Source organism: Drosophila bipectinata, chromosome XR, assembly GCF_030179905.1.
Source record: "Drosophila bipectinata strain 14024-0381.07 chromosome XR, DbipHiC1v2, whole genome shotgun sequence".
Taxonomy (NCBI): domain Eukaryota; kingdom Metazoa; phylum Arthropoda; class Insecta; order Diptera; family Drosophilidae; genus Drosophila; species Drosophila bipectinata.
Genome location: NC_091735.1, coordinates 4,859,237 through 4,882,222, shown reverse-complemented (window position 1 = coordinate 4,882,222; position 22,986 = coordinate 4,859,237). Strand labels below are relative to the sequence as shown.

The window sequence follows — 22,986 nt, the reverse complement described above, 5'->3', positions numbered from 1 at the left end:
TAACAAGGTACGTTAAAAAAAAAGAGAGGATCTAAACGCTATGGTGGGACTCTAACGACGGCTTGCGCCAATGCAGATAACAAGGATCGTCCAAAAAACAGATCGGGCAGAAGCAGATCGAAGAAACCACCGTGGTGGTCTCCAGCACTTGCACTCTTTAAAACAAATGCCCGAACTTCACTAGGACGCGATCTTCGCGTCCGAAAGAACCAAAGCCGTGGCTAATCTAAGGGATCCTTTCTGCTAAAGACAATGGGGAGGCTCATTAGCCTTTACATCTATCTGACCATCAACGCAAATGATATTTCGAGTTCACAGCACGCGTATAGGAAGGGCCGATCCCCGAGAGCTCTCCACGAGATCACCACACACTTAGTACAAGAAATATCCGCTTATTACTTTTCTAGAAATCGAAGGTTTTCAACAACATCCTGGCATGTTCAATAACTAATCCGCTGACGATACTAGGGGTTGACCATCAATCGGTGCACCTGATAAGGCAGATCCTGGTAAACAAGACTGTTGAGGCGACACTAGGAGGAGAGTATTCAGAGATTCGTCAGGAGAGGCAAGACTGTTGAGGCGACACTAGGAGGAAAGTATTCAGAGATTCGTCAGGAGAGGCTCTCCGCAAGGAGGTGTACTTTACCCCTTTCTTTGGCTTATGGCGGTTAACAACTTACTATGATCTTTAAAGGGTGGTGGTTCAGTTCCAGCTTTCTATCTTCAAAAACACAAAAGTTGGGTCATTTCCGATCGTTCAGTTATATGGCAGCTATAGGATATAGTCGGCCGATCCTTATGAAATTTGGCATGTAGTAATGATTTGCCAAAAATGCCGTGTCAAATTTAAACTCTCTAACTTTAAAAACACCAAAGTTATACCATTTCCGATCAATCAGTTATATGGCAGCTATAGGATATAGTCGGCCGATCCGGGCCGTTCCGACTTATATACTGCGTGCAAAGGAAAGAAGGGTGTGTGCAAAGTTTCAAGTCGATAGCTTTAAAACTGAGAGACTAGTTCGCGTAGAAACGGACAGACAGACAGACAGACGGACAGACGGACATGCTTATATCAACTCAAGAGGTGATCCTGATCAAGAATATATATACTTTATAGGGTCGGAGATGTCTCCTTCACTGCGTTGCACACTTTTGGACAAAATTATAATACACTCCTGAAGGGTATAAGAATATTTACTGTAACTGTGTAAACCGCTGGTAGTGCGACTATACTCTCCACAGAAGGGCGGTACGGCCATGTCTCTACCGTGGATGACGAAAACTCTCTTCCTTAAATTACCCCAATCTAATCCAAAAGTCCGGAAATGGGATAAATAATCCGTCTGACTCCAGGGCTCTGAAAGGACAAATTTCCCCTAAAAGGAAACATCCGGAGGCGGGACGCGCCGTCACAAGGCGAATGCACCTTTTTGCTGCTTAATTTTAGCAATGGAGACTATTTAGCCGCGGCAATAGAGAGCCAAAGGGGTTATTTGAGGTAAAGCTCAACGTAAATGTGCCACGACCAAGATGCCCTACACCCGCGACAAGCGGGCAGTCACTGCCTGACACTGACACGAGATTTTATCCTAAACTCAAAACTTCTGGTGGGAAATAGGGGGTCAGAGTCCACCTTCATCGTTAAGAACTAAAGAGAGGTACTTGACATTAGTCTCTGCAGACACGGTCCTTAGCTGGAGAGTCCTAGGAAAACACACTTTTTCAGACCACCGATACATTTAATTGGTGGTCAAATTCGGAAGGTTCACTGAGCTAGCAACACGCAATCCTAGAAAGGCAAACTGGGAGCTCTACAAGAATAAACTAAAATAAAATAAACCATTAAATTCCTTGGGGGAACCTCTAACAAGGTACGTTAAAAAAAGAGAGGATCTAAACGCTATGGTGGGACTCTAACGACGGCTTGCGCCAATGCAGATAACAAGGATCCACCGTGGTGGTCTCCAGCACTTGCACTCTTTAAAACAAATGCCCGAACTTCACTAGGACGCGATCTTCGCGTCCGAAAGAACCAAAGCCGTGGCTAATCTAAGGGATCCTTTCTGCTAAAGACAATGGGGAGGCTCATTAGCCTTTACATCTATCTGACCATCAACGCAAATGATATTTCGAGTTCACAGCACGCGTATAGGAAGGGCCGATCCCCGAGAGCTCTCCACGAGATCACCACGCACTTAGTACAAGAAATATCCGCTTATTACTTTTCTAGAAATCGAAGGATTTCAACAACATCCTGGCATGTTCAATAACTAATCCGCTGACGATACTAGGGGTTAACCATCAATCGGTGCACCTGATAAGGCAGATCCTGGTAAACAAGACTGTTGAGGCGACACTAGGAGGAGAGTATTCAGAGATTCGTCAGGAGAGGCTCTCCGCAAGGAGGTGTACTTTACCCCCTTCTCTGGCTTATGGCGGTTAACAACTTACTATGATCTTTAAAGGGTGGTGGCTGCAAAGTTATTATGCGAATGATGCTGCTGAGTACCTAGGAATTTCGCTAGGCACAAAATTGAAAAAGTTTGGGAGAAGTCACAGGATGGCGGAGGTCTGCATTAGAGACCTAGTGCCTGTAGAAATAATGGAGGTCAAGGAAGCCAAACCATCAGGTTACGAGAGTCGGGTCTTTGGAAAAGGACTAACTATGATCATAAGAAGTTAGACTTACACCACTTCACGCCTACGGCGCCTCACGCCACTTCAAATTATCAATTCTCCATCCCATCGAGAACAGAATGGACTTTCCGGCACAAGTCCGGGGACCAACGGGCTCCCTTCATATATACACGTATGGCTCGAAGCTGGTGGAAGGCCAGCGGCTTCCACTGTAAGATTCTTTGTCTAAAGGAGTACTTCAAACTCCCAGACCACTATAGTGTTTTTTAAGCTGAAGTCATTGCTATTATGAAGCACTTGGATCCCGATCACTCGCTGGCATTATTGAAACGATATGTATCTTTTTAGATAGTCAGATACTCTTGCAGGATCCCTCGCCCTTGCGGTATAGCAAGAAGCCCTAGCGGCTCAAGTGGATACGGGTGGTCGGCCAGTTACTGCCTCCCGCATCGCCGCGTCAACTTAACTTGCTACTTTTTGCCATTAAAAACTCTATTTGGTTGCATTGGTACTAAATAAACATGCCCTTGTGTTGCAGGTGCCTGACCGAAAGTTATGGGATAGAGTGGTGGCTCCAGAGGTGACCTTCGAAAGGTGTTTAAACGAGCTTTTAATAACAAGTGGTTCATAGAATAAAGGCGACGTGGGCGCATACTTATTTTTTTTGTACTTCAGCCATTGTTGCTTCTGTAAAAAACAGAGCAAGTACAATTCAAACTATTGTAGCATGAAACTATACGTGTCTGGCAGACACGTGTCTGTCTGTTCTTCAGACTTTGCAACTTCGTTATGTATATAGTGATATATTCACATATTCAGTTATGTACCAAAAAATAAGAATATGCAGCGTAGGCGATCCCAAGCTGAATCAATGTAAAGTGACATATTCACATATTCAGTTAGGTACCAAAAATTAAGAATATGCAGCGTAAGCGATCCCATGCTGAATCAATGTAAACAACCCGCATCCGCGGCAGGCGACGCCGCTCTTCAATAACATGAACAATTCTATGTACAATCCATATCCCAATCGCTCCCATACTTTTGTAAACAAAGGGCAGCACAAGAAAGATTTTTGTCACAAGAAATTAGTCTTAAGCTGAGTTCATTTGAATAAAGACGTGAAACTAAATTCGTTGTTCGTTAATTTATTCTTCTTAGCGTTGTTCTTAGTCAACTGACGGGACATTAGTTCGACTCATAAAATTAGTAAAAAATTTTACTGGAGCAGTCGGTAGGATACAAAAATTATCCGAAAAAAAGGAACCTCGAGTGAAAAATAAATTCAATTTTATAATTCAGTTCTCGATTAACAATTACGCGACCCTTCAACCCTTCAACTTGGATTATAATTCCAATTCGGTTTTCCAACAAAAAATGGAAGTGAAATCAAAATAAACAAGAAAGCAAAGCTAACTTCGGGCGGAGCCGAAGTTGATATACCCTTGCAGCTAAAACCGGATATATATTGCAAACATCGGATATAGTTGGCCGATCCTTATGATTACATCATAATAAAACCAATCATTTACAATAAAAAATCGAAAAAAAAGTCCCAAGCTTCTATCTTCAAAAATACAAAAGTTGATATTTCTACCAAATACCATTTCTGATCGTTCAGTTATATGGCAGCTATAGGATATAGTCGGCCGATCCTAATGAAATTTTGTAGGTCGGATTAACTGACCAAAAATAGAATGTGTACCAAGTTTCAGCTTTCTATCTTCAAAAACACGAAAGTTGGGTCATTTCCGATCGTTCAGTTATATGGCAGCTATAAGATATAGTCGGCCGATCCATATGAAATTTGGCATGTCGTATTATTTTGCCAAAAATAGCTCTCATGTCAATTTTTAGCCCTCTAACTCTAAAAACACCAAAGTTATACCATTTCCGATCAATCAGTTATATGGTAGCTATGGGATATAGTCGGCCGATCCCGGCCGTTCCGACTTATATACTGCGTGCAAAGGAAAAAAGGGTGTGTGCAAAGTTTCAAGTCGATAGCTTTAAAACTGAGAGACTAGTTTGCGTAGAAACAGACAGACGGACAGACAGACAGACGGACAGACGGACATGCTCATATCAACTCAGGAGGTGATCCTGATCAAGAATATATATACTTTATAGGGTCGGAGATGTCTCCTTCACTGCGTTGCACACTTTTGGACAAAATTATAATACCCTCTGCAAGGGTATAAAAACAACTCAATAAGTCCAAAGGCTAACTGCTAGTTGCCTTTGAAGAGAAATAAGTGTAACATATAAAAATTAAAGAAAAATTAAGTACAACAAAAGTAAAACTTAAATAAGTGAAATCAAAATAAAAATAAAACAAATTTTTATATTTACTGTAACAACGAAACAACAACTGTACAATAACAATGGCAACACCAGTTATCGCCGCGCCCCAAATCGTGGCGCTAAACGACAACAATCTTGCTGAAGCTCGTCGGCAACTTAAAGACATCATGCCATTTAAGGGTGATCCAGAAGCCCTCTACTCCTTCAGCATGTGGACTATGTAATGTCACTCTACCAAACGAATGATGTACGACAACAGAGGATTCTACTTGGAGCTATTGAAAGAAACCTAGACGGACACGTAACACGATCATTAGGCCTTCCAAACATCGAAGATTGGCCTACTCTTAGGTCAAGGCTATTTGGAGAATTTAAGCCGCAGACACCGAACTACAAATTACTGGAGAACTTCAGGGAGACGCCTTATAAGGGAAATCTGAAAGCATTCTGCGAAGAAGCAGAAAGACGACGTCAACTACTAATTTCAAAATTGCATCTGGAAGGTAACCAATCAGAATTTCTTATTTATGTGCAGGCGATTAAAGATTCCATAAAAATACTGATTAGAAAATTACCAATACAACTATTTACAATTTTGGCTCATCATGATATTGCAGACTTAAGATCATTAATTACTATAGCACAAAATTAGGGAATATATGAAGAACATATTAATTTTGAATTGAATAAAAATACAGAAAACCGTAATAAAAATGCAAACCCTACTCAGAATTCGAAATCACACAAATTTAATACAAATACCAAAATACAAATGATCAAAATCAAAATAACTCAGAGCCAAACGAAAATTTTCGGTTAACAACCCCGGACAACACCAGTACATAGAAATAGCAAAGGTTGCACATACAAATGCCTTATAGATCCACAATAAACATGATCAATAAAAATATATTTCATCTTCCTATACAAAATACTAGATGTGAAGTTTTGACATCAAATGGTCCTATTACGTTGAACGACTTGATTATGTTACCCAGCAATAGTATTTTTATAACAAATGAACCATTTTATGTACACAGTTTTTCTAATAATTATGATATACTGATTGGCAGAAAATTGTTAAAAAATGCACAATCAATTATAAATTATAAAAATAGCACAGTAACCCTTTTTGGTAAAACATACAAATTAATTACTTCAAAATCAGATTTTCAGAAATCAGAAATCAGAAAATTTTTATATTCAAAAAGCACCAGAAACAAATAAAAATTCAGCTCAGGAATCAATAAAAAAAATAGATTTTGAATTATTTCGACTAGATCACCTAAATCAGGAGGAAACTACAAGGTTGAAAGGTTTATTAAACAAATTCAAAAATCTTCAATATGAAGAAGGAGACAGTCTAACATTTACAAACACCATTAAACACGTACTACATACAACACATAATTCCCCAATTTATTCAAAACAGTACCCACTTGCTCAAGCACACGAAAATGAAGTCGAAAACCAAGTGCAAGAAATTCTTAATCAGTGATTAATTAGAAAAAGTAATTCACCATACATTCATTCACCATACACCATACAAATTCTTCTGTGCTTGAACGATCGACTTTTCACGCACAAACTTTTTTTTCTAGAGACCAAAAAGTTCTTTTTTAGCATAAAAAGTTCCCGTATGCATAAAAAAAAAAATTTTTTTAAATCGATCGTTCAAGCACAAGGAATTACACTAAACTAATGAAATTTTTTTACTTTTATGGTTTAAGTTGACCTGTTCCACCTGGGGAACTGTCATTGATAATAAACATTGATAATAAAGTGTACTATCAAAAAATTAAAACATCCGTGTAATTAAATAATTGCTACGTAGTACGTACCTAAAAAAAAATCTGAACTTTCCTCTTTTTCTTTGACAAAGAAGGTATATAACCCCTTAAAAAAAGAAGCTAGCTTTCTTGGTCACATCGTAACCCCTAATGGCATAAAGCCAAACCCCCTTAAAGTTAAAGCTATAGTTTCATATCCAATTCCAAAAAAAGTAAAAGAGATCCGAGCATTCCTTGGATTAACCGGCTATTATCGTAAATTTATCCCAAACTACGCAGACATAGCCAAACCCATGACCAAATGTTTAAAAAAAGGAGCAAAGATAGATACACAAAATATCGACTACATAGAAGCATTCAAAAAACTTAAAGCTTTAATTATTAGAGAACCAATTCTTCAATTACCCGATTTCGAAAAAAATTTCACTTTAACTACAGATGCTAGTAATTTAGCCCTTGGAGCCGTGCTTTCTCAAAATGGCCATCCTATATCCTTTATTAGCAGAACACTCAATGAACACGAATTAAATAACAGTGCTATCGAAAAGGAGTTACTCGCCATAACTATGCATAGTTTGGGCCACTAAAACTTTTCGAAATTATTTACTAGGACGACATTTCCTCATTGCTAGTGACCATCAACCGCTTAGATGGCTGCATACATTAAAAGAACCGAATGCCAAGTTACAGAGATGGAGAGCTAAATTAAACGAATACCAATTTAGAATCGACTATATTAAAGGGAAGGAAAATTCAGTTGCTGATGCATTATCAAGAATTAAAATTGAAGAAAATCATCATAGCGAAGTTACTCAACATAGTGCAGACGAAGACAATAGCAACCTTATTCATTTAACAGAAAAACCAATAAATTATTTCAAGAAACAAATAATTTTCATTAAATCTGTTAAAAATAAAGTAGAGAATTCAACAATATTTGGTAACTCCATTACCACAATTCAATATAATGAAATGACATTCGAAAAGGCCAAACAGATTTTACTTGATTATTTTATTCATAAAATTATTTCCATTTATATTAAGAGCGATGTAGATTTTGAACTTATTCAAAGAGCACACAGAGAAATTATTAATACCACCTACACTAAAGTATTTCGCAGCCTCTACCTTTTAAAGAATGTTTGTTCATATGCCGAATTTAAAGAAATTATACTTCAATCACATGAAAAACTCTTACATCCTGGTATACAGAAAATTACAAAATTATTTAAAGAAAATCACTTCTTTCCCAATAGCCAATTATTAATCCAGAACATAATAAATGAATGCAACATATGCAATCTGGCTAAAACAGAACACAGAAACACAAAAATGCCTTTTAAAATCACACCCAACCCTGAACATTGTAGAGACAAATTTGTAGTAGATATTTATTCATCTGAGGGAAAACATTGACAGTTGCATTGACATTTATTCTAAATTCGCTACACTTGAAAAGATTAAAACAAAAGACTGGATAGAATGCAGGAACGCGCTAATGCGTATTTTTAATCAGTTAGGTAAACCCAAATTACTAAAGGCAGACAGAGACGGAGCTTTCTCCAGCTTGACTCTTAGGCGATGGCTTGAAGCAGAAGGAATTGAATTACAACTCAATACAGAAAAAAAAGGCGTAGCAGTCGTCGAAAGACTTCATAAAACAATAAATGAAAAAATCAGAATAATCAATTCATCCGATGATGAAGAAGTAAAATTAAGTAAGATAGAAACAATCCTTTACACATACAACCATAAAATTAAACATGACACTACTGGACAAACACCTGCTCAAATATTCTTATACGCTGGGCATCCAATATTAGACACTCAAAATATTAAAGAAAGGAAAATAGATAAACTAAATGAAGATCGACAGGAATTTAACATTGGCATCAGATACAGAATAGGACCAATTCAAAAGGGTAAACTAGAAAATCCATTTAAAGCAAATAAAAATGTAGAAAAAATAGACGAAGACCATTACAAAATTACTAATCGAAATAGAGAAACCAAATACTACAAAACACAATTTAAGAAACAAAAGATAACTAATGCCGTTAAACTCCCACAGGAACCTTCTGTACAATGATGTTGTTTCTTTTATTCACCACGGGCCACACTCAACAAATTCAAATAACCAACCCAGATTCCGACCTTGGCTATTTACTCTTCTCAAGCATACCAATTCAAATACCGGTAGTATATGAACATCACTGTCTAAGAATTAATTTAACGGAAATCAATATTATCACAAACTCTTTTGGTAAAAAAATCACAGACTCGCCCAGAATGAAGTACTTGTACAATAAACTACTAAAAAAATTAAATGGTATAACTATTCATCAGCAAAATAGGCAGAAACGTGGACTATTTGACATAATAGGTTCATCCTTTAAATTTCTTTTTGGCACACTTGATGAAAATGATAGAATAAAAATTGACAAAAAAAATAGATCTAATTGCAGAAAATTCAATTCAACTTCATAAATTAAATGATGTTATAAAGTTTGTGAATGAAGGATTACAGAAACTTACTTATTACGAAAATAACCGATATAGTATTGACACGCTTGTTTATGAACTCATGCAATTTATTGAGTACATTGAAGATATAGAAATGGGCATGCAACTTTCCCGTCTTGGACTTTTTAACCCAAAGTTGCTCAACTACAATAAACTAGAAAGCATTAACAGTCAAAACATACTTTTAATTAAAACATCAACTTGGATTGACTATAAAAATAACGAATTACTACTTATTTCACATATCCCTATTAATCACAAAACCATTAACACCATTAAAATAATTCCTTATCCCGATCATAATGGGTATCAGCTAGACCAGTGGTGCTCATCCCATTGCTCTTGCTGCTCATTTGTTTTTGCAAATGCTCATGCCTACCGAGTTGTGTGAGTCTGCTCACGCCATAAGATTCGTTGCTCACGCCATAAGCATTAGTCCCATAATCGTTGGTCCCATTATAAGCAAAGGGCAATTACAATAACAATTTTTCGTGTTTTCCCTATTCTCCTCAATCGTACTAATCCGAATGAATTTTGTTGTTGGAGTGCCGAAAACTTTTCACTGCAAGAAATTCATTCTTGTTTTTGTTTCTGCCAAAATGGTCGATCTGTAGCGATGAATTTGTTCTTCGCAGAACATTTTTTTAAGTAAGAAGCTCTGCATATTTGTCATAGTATAATAATAAGCTGTTGTAAAATATGTAGGGCCTTTTTTTAATTGCTGTAATAAAATGTATTTTTTATTATATTGATATTTTTAAGTCCCTTGTGAATGTTACTATAATTTTATTTTTCAGTGCAGCCACATGGATGTACCAATGTATTGGTGATTTTTTGCATTGGTATGGGAGTTTGCTTCCGTATGCAGAGCTTGGACACCACTGAGCTAGACTATTCAGAACAACAATCATATTTTGAAGATGAGAATAAAATTTATAATCAAGATAATAAAGAAGTTAATAATGAATGTATTAAAAATATAATTAAGCGCAAGAACCCAACCAGTAATTGTATACCAACTATCTCAAAAGAAATAATTCAATACGTTGAGCCAAATATTATACTTACATGGAATCTAACTGAAACCACATGTAACCAAGATAAAAATGGTAGAACACAATGACGTTTTAAAACTAATTTCAGAAAATAACACACTTTACGTAATTATAATAATTGTAGTTATTGTTCTTATTATTTTTCTTGCCCTATCAAAACTTTTTACACTAAATCCACTCACCATTTTATATACTAAATTTAGAAAACAAGAAAAAAATAATCAAGACCAGTTGCCTACATTGTACCCTGAAATGCCAGCCCAAGCATAGGCAACCCTTTTTAAGGGGAGGGAAGTGATGAGACATGTGAGACATATTCACATATTCAGTTATGTACCAAAAAATAAGAATATGCAGCGTAAGCGATCCCACGCTGAATCAATGTAAACAACCCGCATCCGGAGCAGGCGACGCGGCTCTTCAATAACATAAACAATTCTATGTACAATCCATATCCCAATCGCTCCCATACTTTTGTAAACAAAGGGCAGCACAAGAAAGATTTTTGTCACAAGAAATTAGTCTTAAGCTGAGTTCATTTGAATAAAGACGTGAAACTAAATTCGTTGTTCGTTAATTTATTCTTCTTAGCGTTGTCCTTAGTCAACTGACGGGACATTAGTTCGACTCATAAAATTAGTAAACAATTTTACTGTATATATTTCCTTTTATAATTATTATTACAATATACAATTACAATTAGGGCTATTTTAAAGGTTAGACGTATGCTTAATACAAATTTAGTTCTAAGCCGATCCAATCAACTTTTTTAACCCTAGACGGCAACAAGTAGATGGTTACAGTAAGCAGACCTAAATTAGGCATTAGCAGCCTTAGGGAAAGTATCTCAAAAGAGCCTGCAGTCAATAACAGACCAAAACCCAAAAGCGTATATCGTATCGCCATCCGTTTTACGGTCTGCAAGTAGTCAACGATCAACGATCTAAGGAAACCTAGCATCTGAACACGTCGTAAAGCTCCTGCACTTAAAAGGATCTGAAAAAATAGACCCTAGAATCTATTTTTATGGTAGGTTTAGGGAAGTAGTTGGCCAACTCTTATTTTCTATAGCACGCGTGCATAGGGTAATAAAATATTCCGCAGCGCCGCGGGCACACTGACAGTGCTACCATCTCTCACTTGCTACCATTTTGCCTCACTTGACAGCCCAAACTTAAAATAAGTAAAATGTTTTCACTAAGAAAAATATTCCCTAAAGAATTGGCCGGTAACGGCAAAACAAGAGGGGAAAGCTATGTTCGGGCGGATCCGAAGTTGATATACCCTTGCAGTTAAAAACGGATTTATATCGCAAACATCGGATATAGTTGGCCCATCCTAATGACAACATCTTTTTCTATCTTCAAAAACACCAAAGTTATAGCATTTCCGATCAATCAGTTATATGGCACCACTTATAGTCGGCCTATCCCGGCCGTTCCGACTTATGTACTGCGTGCAAAGGAAAGAAGGGTGTGTGCAAAGTTTCAAGTCGATAGCTTTAAAACTGAGAGACTAGTTTGCGTAGAAACAGACAGACGGGCATGCTCATATTAACTAGGGAGGTGATTCTGATCAAGAATACATATATATACTTTATAGGGTCGGAGATGTCTCCTTCACTGCTTGGCACTTTTTTGGACAAAATTATAATACCCTCTGCAAATGTATAACAATGATGGCCAACGAAATTACACGGCCTATATAATTCCAATCTTGGTGATGGAACAACATAAGTATATAAATATGTTTGTTGAACTTTGGTTCAGGGGAACCGTAAGGTTATGGAGCAATTGAAACTATTCATAAAAATTTTTTACTGTCGCCCTGTGTAATTTATGCTCATATTGGAAAAAGTTGTTGCAAATGGAGAGTAATTCATTTTTTTAATAACTTTGGAATAGCCGACCATTAAGAGATGCCACTGTAGTTGGCAGCATTGGACATTTTCCCTTTTTTAGCTGGGGGAATTATCACAAATTCCTTTCACTTAATTTAATCCCCTCCCGATAAAATACACTTATGCCAACGCTTTTTTCAAATCCTCGAAACAGGCCAAATCAGGAGAATACGGTGGTTGCGGAACGATATGCGTCGAATTCTTGGCGAAATGGTCACGAAAAACGCAGTATTATCGTGATGAAAAATCTAGAGTTGTTGGCCTATAAATCTGGTCTTTTTCGACGAATTGCTTCACGCAAACGACGCATAACGCTCAAATAATATTCCTTATTAATAGATGCACGAAAATCGAAGAAAGCTGTTATCAACACGTTCCCAACCATCTTTAAAGTCTTTGTCCCACTTAAAAACATTTTTCTGGGACATGGTAGAATCACCAAAGATCTTCCGCAACATCCTCAACGTTTCCGCAGCCAAAATTTCATTCCGCAAATAAAATTTGATGGCACTTCTCTGCTCAATTAAATCAAACATTGTAAAAATCGACAAGTGCACTCTTGAGTAAACACAAGCGTTAACATAGTACTGATACTGACATTGACATGAAATTACCGCCAGATGTCATCAACAGTCCAGCCAACTCAAGAAAAAACAAGAAAGGAAAGCTAACTTCGGGCGGAGCCGAAATTAATATACCCTTGCAGTTAAACATTGGATAAATTTGGCCGATCCTTATGAGAATATCATAATAAAACTCTTTAATTACAATAAAAAAAGTTGAGATTTTGAACCAAATACCATTTCCGATCGTTCAGTCCGATCGGCAGCTATAAGATATAGTCGGCCGATCGTTATGAAATTTGGTAGGTTGGATCAACTGACCAAAAATATTATCTGTACTAAGTTCCAGCTTTCTATCTTCAAAAACACGAAAGTTGGGTCATTTCCGATCGTTCAGTTATATGGCCTTATGAAACTGGTATGTCGTATTATTTTGCCAAACATAGCACTCAAGCAAAATCCAAACTCTCTTGCTCTAAAAACACCAAATGTATAGCATTTCCGATCAATCAGTTATATGGCAGCTATAGGATATAGTCGTCCGATCCAGGCCATTCCGACTTATATACTGCGTGTAAAGGAAAGAAGGGTGTGTGCAAAGTTTCTCAAAACCACTATTTTGCATCTGGCTATCTAGATATCTAATAATCAAATTGACCGATCGACTAAAAAAACTAAGACTCGTGCAAAAAGTGTATTCTTCAAAACTTTTAGTTCAGGCCATTCATTCTTAATTTTTAATTTTTTTCAGTTTAGAAAACTTGATGTATACATAAATATATTTTTAATATATGGTAAAAAGTTCAAAGTTCTATCTTTTTGGTGTAGAGGATTACGCAATGTCTACTTTAGCACTAGTCTCAAAATTTGCACAGAACTTCTTTGCGAACTGAGCGAAAAAACGTAGTTTTTTTTAGAGCATATGAGAAAGCTTCTACAAAAATTTGAGAGTGCTCACACTGTCAGTGCGCCGGCAGCGCTGCGGCAGAATTTCCTACCCTGTGCACGCGTGCTATGGAAAATGAAAGCTTGCCCCCACTGTTATAAAGAAACATATAAAGTGTGTTTTCTTTAGGCGAATTAAAAAGAAATTCAATATAAAAAAAAAAACAGCTAAAATTTAATATGTATCGGCTATTCCGGCGGATGGTCAACCAGGACCGAAAAAATAAATGTCCATATTCCTCGATTCTTTTTTTTTATTTTCATAAATAAATATCCAAATTTTCATAATCTATTCATAGCGTATCTCAGCTTTTTAAAAAAAAAAGCCGGAAAAGTCAAAAAATGTAATTATGTGTTTAGGAAAACATATTATGTGTTTGCTCTTTTTGTACTAAATCGCTTAATAACAATCTAATAAGACGAGAAAAATTCTAAGAGAGCGAAAAAATGTTCAATTACCTCTTAATTTGTACTTTGATTCTTATCTATGTTCTATGTTCTCAAAAACATAATTTTATTGTAATTGCTTCGCATCAAGTGAAAGCAGGTGGATGAAACTTCATGTGTTGTCATTTTAGTGCAAACTATTGAAATTTAAAAATAAATCCCGACTTTTTCAATAAAATTTTTTTATATTGAATTTTAAAGTGGCGTACGTTTGCGACCGTATGTATGACGTACGTATAAAAAATAATACTATTTAAAAAAAAAATTTCTTTATTGTTAACAAGCTTGTAATAGTTGTAGATGGATAAAAGAATTGACAATTTAAATTAAATTAAATTAAAATTAAACATAAAATTAAAATTTAATTTTTTATTAAAAAAAAATTGGTGAAACATGATTTTTTAAGAAAATATAAATTTATTTATAAAAACAAAGAGGTAAACAAACAAAAAAACATTTAATTTAAAAAAAATTAAGGGAGATATTTAATTGTGAATAGACTCGATAGAAAGCTACATGCCTCTATTTTAAAAGGAAAGTTATTGCATTAAAATATTCCAATCCAATTCGCAGATTTATTGATTTTGCTAAAGCAAGCCAAAAGCAACTTCCATTTCGCGTACGTTCGCGACCTCATGTTTTTTTCCAATATTATGAAAATGAAAAATCCATTAGAATCATAATTTACACTAAGAAAAGAACTCACCAAATGCTATCGGAAACAAAAAAAAAAAGTATCAGAAAATGTTTTTTCTTTAATTTTTTGGCACTAGTTGCGTACGAATGTACGTTCGCGACCCCAGGAAATGCCCATATGTATATGTCGCAAATGTCGGATATAGTTGGCAATTCTTATGAGAACTTCAATTTAAAACCAATTTCTTAGAATTAAAATATTTAAATAAGATCGAATCCTCGATAGTTGACCCTAAATACAATCTGTAAGAAATCCCAACTTAAGGGGTTACAAAGAAATAATTTTCAAAAAAATTTAAAAAAAAATCGTACTCGTTTCATTTTATTATACTTTGAACTCGTTTTTCTGAAGTGTTTCTAGAAAACACTGTCTCGGTAAATCTCGATTTCTCGAAAATTGATAAACTGATTGCTGTTTTTCGGGTCGCTCCACTGCGTATAACCATTTACGAAAACCAAACCGTTTCCGATGAATCATGTATATAGCACCTGAAGGACATAGTCATGATTTGATATGGTGTAATCTACCTATTTAAATAAGAGAAAAAATCTTCCACAGAAAAGTGTTTGGAAAACAATCATAGAAGCCAAAAATCTTATATATAAAATTTTCGTGTCACAGTTTTTGTAACCATACACCTCCGAAACGGCTATACCGATTCTCATGATTCTCATTTTCTGAGAGTATTGAGTAGGTCTGAGAATCCGCCAACATCTATTTTTCATCCTCTTAAATTGGTTCGACATACCAAAAATCGCATATAAAAAGTGGGGTTAAGGGGGTAATTTGAGCCGTGATACAAGTAGATCTCGAAACATGCGAAATAGAAGATCCGAAAAAACCGAAGAAAAAACCGATCCAGCAACAAAATACAGATGTACGTGTAAGAATAGCGCAATTGTATGAAGAAGAGCCTGAAGATACACGATCTGAACGCAATGAAGTCAGAAGATTAGAACAAAAATCACGCCGTTTCACAGTCAATAGACGCAGAACAAATGACCAACAACGACAACAGGTACATCGAGCATTTATATCTGATTCATTCCTGTGTCTAGAATTCCAGTATGAGCCTGATATTGAGTATTATGCTCACATGTGTTGCGCGTCAGGAAAACTGTAACTACCAGAAATTGAAACGCCACCTGAACCATTGAACGGCTTACTTATCGGCACGGATCCAGATTCTAACGTGTTACAGAGATTGACTTGCTGAATTGCGATCAAATAATACCTTAAAAATAATATTTTCCTTTTGTTATTTTTATGGTTTTATCATGGTTCACAGCGATCCAGATGACTTTATAATAGATAAGTCTAACTGAGTAAATTTTGTACAGAAATTATAAAGTCATCTGCTGGCAAAACAACGTTTGCCGGGTCAGCTAGTAACTTTATAAAATCTGAGATTTTAACTTTGGATGAATATTCCAAAAATGTGGTAACTTATAGATGCCAGTTCATAATTGAGCTGGTAAACATACATTTCAAAAATGATACGTACTAAAAACAAGAATGGAAAGTTAACTTCGGGCGGAGACGAAGTTGATATACCCTTGCAGGTGAAACCGGATATATTTATATCACAAACATCGGATATAGGTTGACCCTTATGAGAATATCATAAAATAACCAATTTATTTCAATAAAATATCTAAAAAAAAAGTGCCAAGCTTGTATCTTCAAAAATACCAAAGTTGGTATTTCTACCAAATACCATTTCCGATCGTTCAGTTATATGGCAGCTATAAGATATAGTCGGCCGGTCAATAAGTATACCAGTGACTTTATACCAGTGATTAAATATAGAATAAGCACGAAGTTCCAACTTTCTGTCTTTAAAAACACGAAAGCTGGGTCATTTCCGATCGTTCAGTTATATGGCAGCTATAGGATATACAGTCAGCACAGAAATTATTCGGACACCCGTTAACACACATTTTTTTTATTAATAATTCGAAAGCAAAAGTAAAACATAGCATAAAACAAGAAAGCAAAGCTAACTTCGGGCGGAGCCGAAGTTGATATACCCTTGCAGCTAAAACCGGATATATATCGCAAACATCGGATATAGTTGGCCGATCCTTATGATTACATCATAATAAAACCAATTAATTACAATAAAAAATCTAAAAAAAAATGCCAAGCTTCTATCTTCAAAAATATGAAAGTTCATATTTCTACCAAAAACCATTTCCGATCGTAGTTATATGTCAGCTATAAGATATAGTCAACCGATCGTTATAAAATTTGGTAGATCGGATTAACTGAAAAAAAATAGAATGTGTACCAAGTTCCAGTTTTCTATCTTCAAAAACACGAAAGTTGGGTCATTTCCGATCCTTCAGTTATATGGCAGCTATAGGATATAGTCGGCCGATCCTTACGAAATTTGGCATGTCGTAATATTTTGCCAAAAATAGCTCTCATGTCAAATTAGAACTCTCTAACTCTAAAAACACCAAAGTTATACCATTTCCGATCAATCAGTTATATGGCAGCTATAGGATATAGTCGGCTGATCCCGGCCGTTCCGACTTATATACTGCGTGCAAAGGAAAGAAGGGTGTGTGCAAAGTTTCAAGTCGATAGCTTTAAAACTGAGAGACTAGTTTGCGTAGAAACAGACAGACGGACAGACGGACATGCTCATATCAACTCAGGAGGTGATCCTGATCAAGAATATATATACTTTATAGGGTCGGAGATGTTTCCTTCACTGCGTTGCACACTTTTGGACAAAATTATAATACCCTCTGCAAGGGTATAAAAACGCACGTATTTTTCTAGATCGAAGTATTTCTAAGTAAATTTCCAAAAAAAAACGCCAATTACGGTTGTATTCAAAAAGAAAACAGATAATCTTGAAGCCGTACGAATAATTTTTTTTGCCGAATTTTAAACCCTTGTTTTGCTTTTCTTTTTATTTATATACACAATGAAAATAATTAAAATTTTATTTAATAATATGTTTTGAAAAATCAGTTTTTAATAGAAAAAAATAAAAACACTGCCAAAAATTTCTTTTTTTCCCAGAAATAAGCCTTTATATAAGTATATTTCAGTGTCCGAATAATTTCTTTGCTGACTGTAAATGACCGATCCTTATGAAATTTGGCATTTATTATCGTATTATTATTATTATCGCATCGTATTATTTTGCCAAAAATAGCATTCATGCAAAATCCGAACTCTCTAACTCCGAAAACATCAAAGTTATAGCAGTTCCGGTCAATCAGTTATATGGCACCTATAGGATATAGTCGGCCGATCCCGGCCGTTCCGACTTATGTACTGCGTGCAAAGGAAAGAAGGGTGTGTGCAAAGTTTCAAGTCGATAGCTTTAAAACTGAGAGACTAGTTTGCGTAGAAACAGACAGACGGGCATGCTCATATTAACTAGGGAGGTGATTCTGATCAAGAATACATATATATACTTTATAGGGTCGGAGATGTCTCCTTCACTTCTTGGCCCTTTTTTGGACAAAATTATAATACCCTCTGCAAAGGTTTAACAATGATGGCCAACGAAATAACGCGGCCTATATATTTCCAAACTTGGTGATGGAACAACATAAGTATATAAATATGTATATATGTTTGTTGAACTTTGGTTCAGGGGAACCGTAAGGTTATGGAGAAATTGAAATTATTTATAAAAATATTTTACTGTCGCACTGTGTAATTTTTGCTCATATTGGAAGGTGATGCTGTGATATACATACATATTTAAATACTTTATACCACTGGTCGGCAGGGCCCAATTCTGGGGGCATATGAAATTTCTCCGCCTCAGTTCTGCCGCACACACACCCTATAAGCTAGTGGTGCCCACATAAATACATTCACATGTTAGACTTGTATTCGTTTCGAATTAGCAGAATTCTCCCCATAGGGAGATCGTTATAGGGCGTTTACAGTGTCCGTGTGAAGGCAGAGGTCTGACAGAGAAATTTTCAATCACATGTGACACACATGTGTTTTTGGCACCGCTGCTATAGAGTATAAATTTATAGGGACGGACATATCATATCTCATTTGACGCGTTGCACACTTTTGACAACATTATGAAACCTACTGCAAGGGTATAAAAAGCAATTTAGAGAGCCACATGCTGAAAAAATTTTTTTATTTACATAAAAATACATATACAAAAATACAAAACTTACGTTTGCTGCAAATCATCAGAAAAATTTATGTTTTTGCTATTCTCACGAGCTGTTATCAATAGGGAGCACGATAAAAGAAAAGTGTCGTAGAGCTGGAGGTCACGAAAGGATGTGGCTATTTTTCGATTTTTAGAAAAAGACAAATGAGCATCTAACTCCACTATTGAGTTCATTTCGGAAACCAATTGGGAAAGGATTTGAACTCCAACAATGCAATGCTCCACAGAGCCCTATAATAAATATTTGATAAATATTTTCTTTACACTAGTATCGACCATTTTTAACCTGTAAAAATGTTTTAACATCTTCTAATAAGTTTTGAAAGACAAATTCTCCTTTGTAAGCATCGAACCATCCTAATTTTGTAATTTTTGCTAGAAGAGTAACTAGCGCCTGAATAACAAAATGTTGCAAATTAGTTCTCGTAGCTAAATAGCTTAGCGTATAGCTCCGAATATGAATCCTTTGTTCAATAGTGAGTCCTTGTATAAGCTTGGTTAAAGTCGAGGCAGCTAGCAATTGGGCATAGCTTGAATTTCCTCTATCCAAAAGCATTTGACATTTTTGCAATGCATCTTGACTGGATACAAATAGTGCAAGGGCTTTTTCAGCTTCACCCCGAACACTAACGTCTGTTGCTTCATAAAGCTGCTTGCAGAGTACCTCGAGCTGTTGTATATCCTAAAATATAGGAACATATGAAAATGAAAAGAATTAAAACTCATCCTATATATGTATGTATATATGTACATGTATAACATGTGCATGTTGGGTGGTGTTGGATTAAAACTGTTTTTTCTTAATATAAAAGCAATTAAAATAAATAAAAACGGTTCAATATATACCATTCCTGTGTTGCAGAATAGGTGAATCAAAAAATATTTCATCAAACGAATGCCGATGCATAAACGCCTATTGTACCGACAAAACACGATATAGGGGATATTATAATAATTAATTTAAAAACAGTTCATAATAAATAAACGAGCATGTAAGGTAAAAAGTCAGTAAAATTATTCGCTATTCGGTTTTTCAATCGTCATACATAAGAAACATAAATACAATTTGTCAATCTTAAATAAAAGCTAGGTGTGACCAAACTGTAATATAAAATTTTGAACACTGTAAGGTAACGTACATACAGTAGCGGATAATAAAATCCGGACAGGCAGAAAATACTACTTTTATAGTTTTTTTCAGACAGCGTTTACTTGTTTTTTTTATGTAATAAATTATTTCTTTATAACAGACACTTTCCACTGCAAAATTAAATTCTCTTATTATTTTGGTTTTGTTTTTATGTATTTTAACTTTTAAAGGACTTGAGTCAACCTGAAATATTATGTTTGGGGCACAAGAAAGATGCTCCTCCACTGAGGGTAGAAGGTGACGATTCAGAACACCCTGGAACTTTTTAGCATTCACAGTTCCATCAATTAATGCCAGATCACCAACGCCATAGTAAGAAAAACATCCTCGGACCATCCGACATGCTCCTTGTCTGACCTTTCGCCGTAAGCAATTATTTTTGAAGCGTTTGTCGCGTTTGGGGCGCACCTAGCTCATACTATTGTAAGACAAATGGATTATTTTGGTGTCGTTAAAAAAAATGACGTTTCGGCACACATGTACAGTCCAAGATTCGTGCATTTTGATCCACTGTAGCCTTCTGGAGCATTTTTGAATGGCCATGAAGTCCTGCCTCCTCAATGTTCCTTCAAACGGTTCGAGTGCTTATTTCAACTCCTTTCAACTGGAAAAACTTACTTCTTACATGTTTTGCTGATTTCAAACGATCAGCCATGCCTAATCGTGAAAGGATTCGATCCTTGTGGTAGTTGGTCTTCTTTTTCTTTGCTGATCCTGGAAAATGCTTTAGAGTTCTGGTTTTCTTAAAATTTTGTAGGAAATCCTCGAAAGAAGACTTAATAAGTCCAACGTTAGAGCTTATTCCTTGGAAGCTTAAGATTTTCGATTGTAGGGCCAATATGGCCCCTTGAAAATTTTCAGTCAAGAAAGAAAGAAAGAAAGAAATTCGAAAGAAATTTAATATATAGATCATGAAAGCTTCCGGATATAACAAAAAAATTTCAATTCGATTTAGTGCATTTAGTGCAAGTACTTAGGTGTCCGGATTTAATTGTACGCTACTGTATATTAAACATTTATTTATTTATTTATTTACATTCTGTTAGCTTAAAGTTAAAACTAAAGCTACAGGGGGGGGCGTTGCAGCCATAGCTACTAAGGCTTTCGGCTGGCTCATTTATTTTATTTTTTGTTTTCGTAGTTACATTTTTTGTTATTTACTTAATCCTAATGTCTGTATTCGTCTATGTGGAATTCAAGTTTTTGCACAATTCTATATAATTCGAAAATTAGTTTTCTTATTTCTATTGTGTTGTTGGACGCTTAATTATTAGATAAGATTGATTGTCTTTGTTTTTTTAAGAAAATTTAGGATTCTCAGGATGTTGCTGGTTGTAGGATTTGCAATGGCAGAATGGAGGTTACCATTTGGGAAGGGGTTTCGGGCAGGATTAAATGCTACGCATTCATTAAGTATGTGGTTCAAAGTCATTGCAACTTGGTTGCAAAACTGGCAGGTGTTAGATGTCGATTGCAGCATTCTATACTGATGGGTGAGTCTTGTATGCCCTAGACGTAATCTAATGAATTTAGTTTGATCTCGTCTTGGTAGACTGGTGATTTCCTTGTTTTTGGAGTAATCATTGATGTTAGTATAATTTATGTTAATAGTTTGGTACCAGCTTGATGTGTTTTGTAATAGGTTTAGTGAATTGTTAGATAGCTTCGATTTTATGTATTTGTTTATATCGGTCTGGTTGAGATTTTTTGTCGTGACCAAAGGTGCTGTAGTTGCGTATTTAGCGGCGTTATCAGCAAATTCATTTCCTATGATTCCCACGTGGCTTGGAATCCACAAGATTTTTATTTTTGGATAGAGCTTTGTAATTGATTCTCTAATTAATGTGGGGTAATGTGAGTTGTTGTCAATGTTTTTTATTGAATTTAAGGCAGACAGTGAGTCGGAGCAGATGCAGATTTTTCCTTTTATTGTGCGGCTTATCTCGATGGCTTCTAATATAGCGATTATTTCTGCAGTAAAGACTGAGGAGTAGGTCGGAAGTATGGCCATTTTAAGGACAGTGGTTTCGGTGGTTATGGCGTATGCAGGTATATGGTTGTAAAGGGATCCGTCAGTATAAATAAATGTGAAGTTGTTCATTTTTGATTTTATGTCTGAAAATTCTTTTATGAATACTGACAAATTTGTTTGGTCTTTTCTGTATTTGCTTAAGGCTATGTCTATTGATTCAGGACTTAGATTCCATGGCGGATTTGACTTTGGCGTGGGTTTTATTGGGTTGACCGGGAGGCCAAGGTTGCTACAGGAGATGATACTCTTTTGTATGGCTGAGTTTCTGTATTTTGTTATTTTGTTTTTTAGGATTTTGTCAGGAAAATGATGATAAAATGATAAAATTTTGATTTATTTTTGATAAGGATAAGCTTTTCACGATTTGGACTAGGGTTGTTGGTTGACAATTGTACTTATCGTTTGCTAGGAATTTTATTATATTTGACGATTTAGTTAGAGATTTAGTTAAATTATTGATGTGTGATTTCCAACTATATTTTGAGTCGAAGGATACTCCTAATATTTTTAGTTCTTTTACTGATTCAATAACATGTGTTTGTGTGGATACTTGGCAAGTGCAGCATTGTTTTCTGCAAATATGCATATGTTTGCATTTTGTGATAGACAATGAAGCTCCTGATGTATTACACCAGTTATTAATGTCTTCAAAGAGGCGGTTCAAGTCGATTTGCAAGTTCTTTTCTTTTTTGAGATCTATTATTATGTTATAGTCATCAGCATATGCAATGAAGTTTAAATTTTTATGCCTGCAAATGGTGTCTGATAA

The 22,986-nt window shown here is 35.6% G+C and overlaps 1 protein-coding gene across 7 annotated transcripts in view; it reads right to left on the bottom strand.

The window, feature by feature from the left end:
* The window catches only part of LOC108120074 (ran-binding protein 16), a 476,341-nt gene extending 456,191 nt beyond the window's left edge, over window positions 1-20,150 (bottom strand). For all 7 annotated transcript variants that reach the window (XR_011444253.1, XM_043211189.2, XM_043211190.2 and 4 more), the window contains exons 1-4: window positions 20,082-20,150; window positions 19,882-19,948; window positions 19,322-19,717; window positions 19,037-19,266 (exon numbers count right to left, since the gene is read on the bottom strand). Coding sequence is in view for 6 of the 7 variants with exons in the window: in XM_043211189.2 (XP_043067124.1) it covers window positions 19,037-19,266; window positions 19,322-19,717; window positions 19,882-19,948; window positions 20,082-20,092 (704 nt within the window). In the remaining variant the exon portion in view is untranslated. The remainder of the gene's footprint in view (window positions 1-19,036; window positions 19,267-19,321; window positions 19,718-19,881; window positions 19,949-20,081) is intronic.
* Window positions 20,151-22,986: the final 2,836 nt, after the last annotated feature.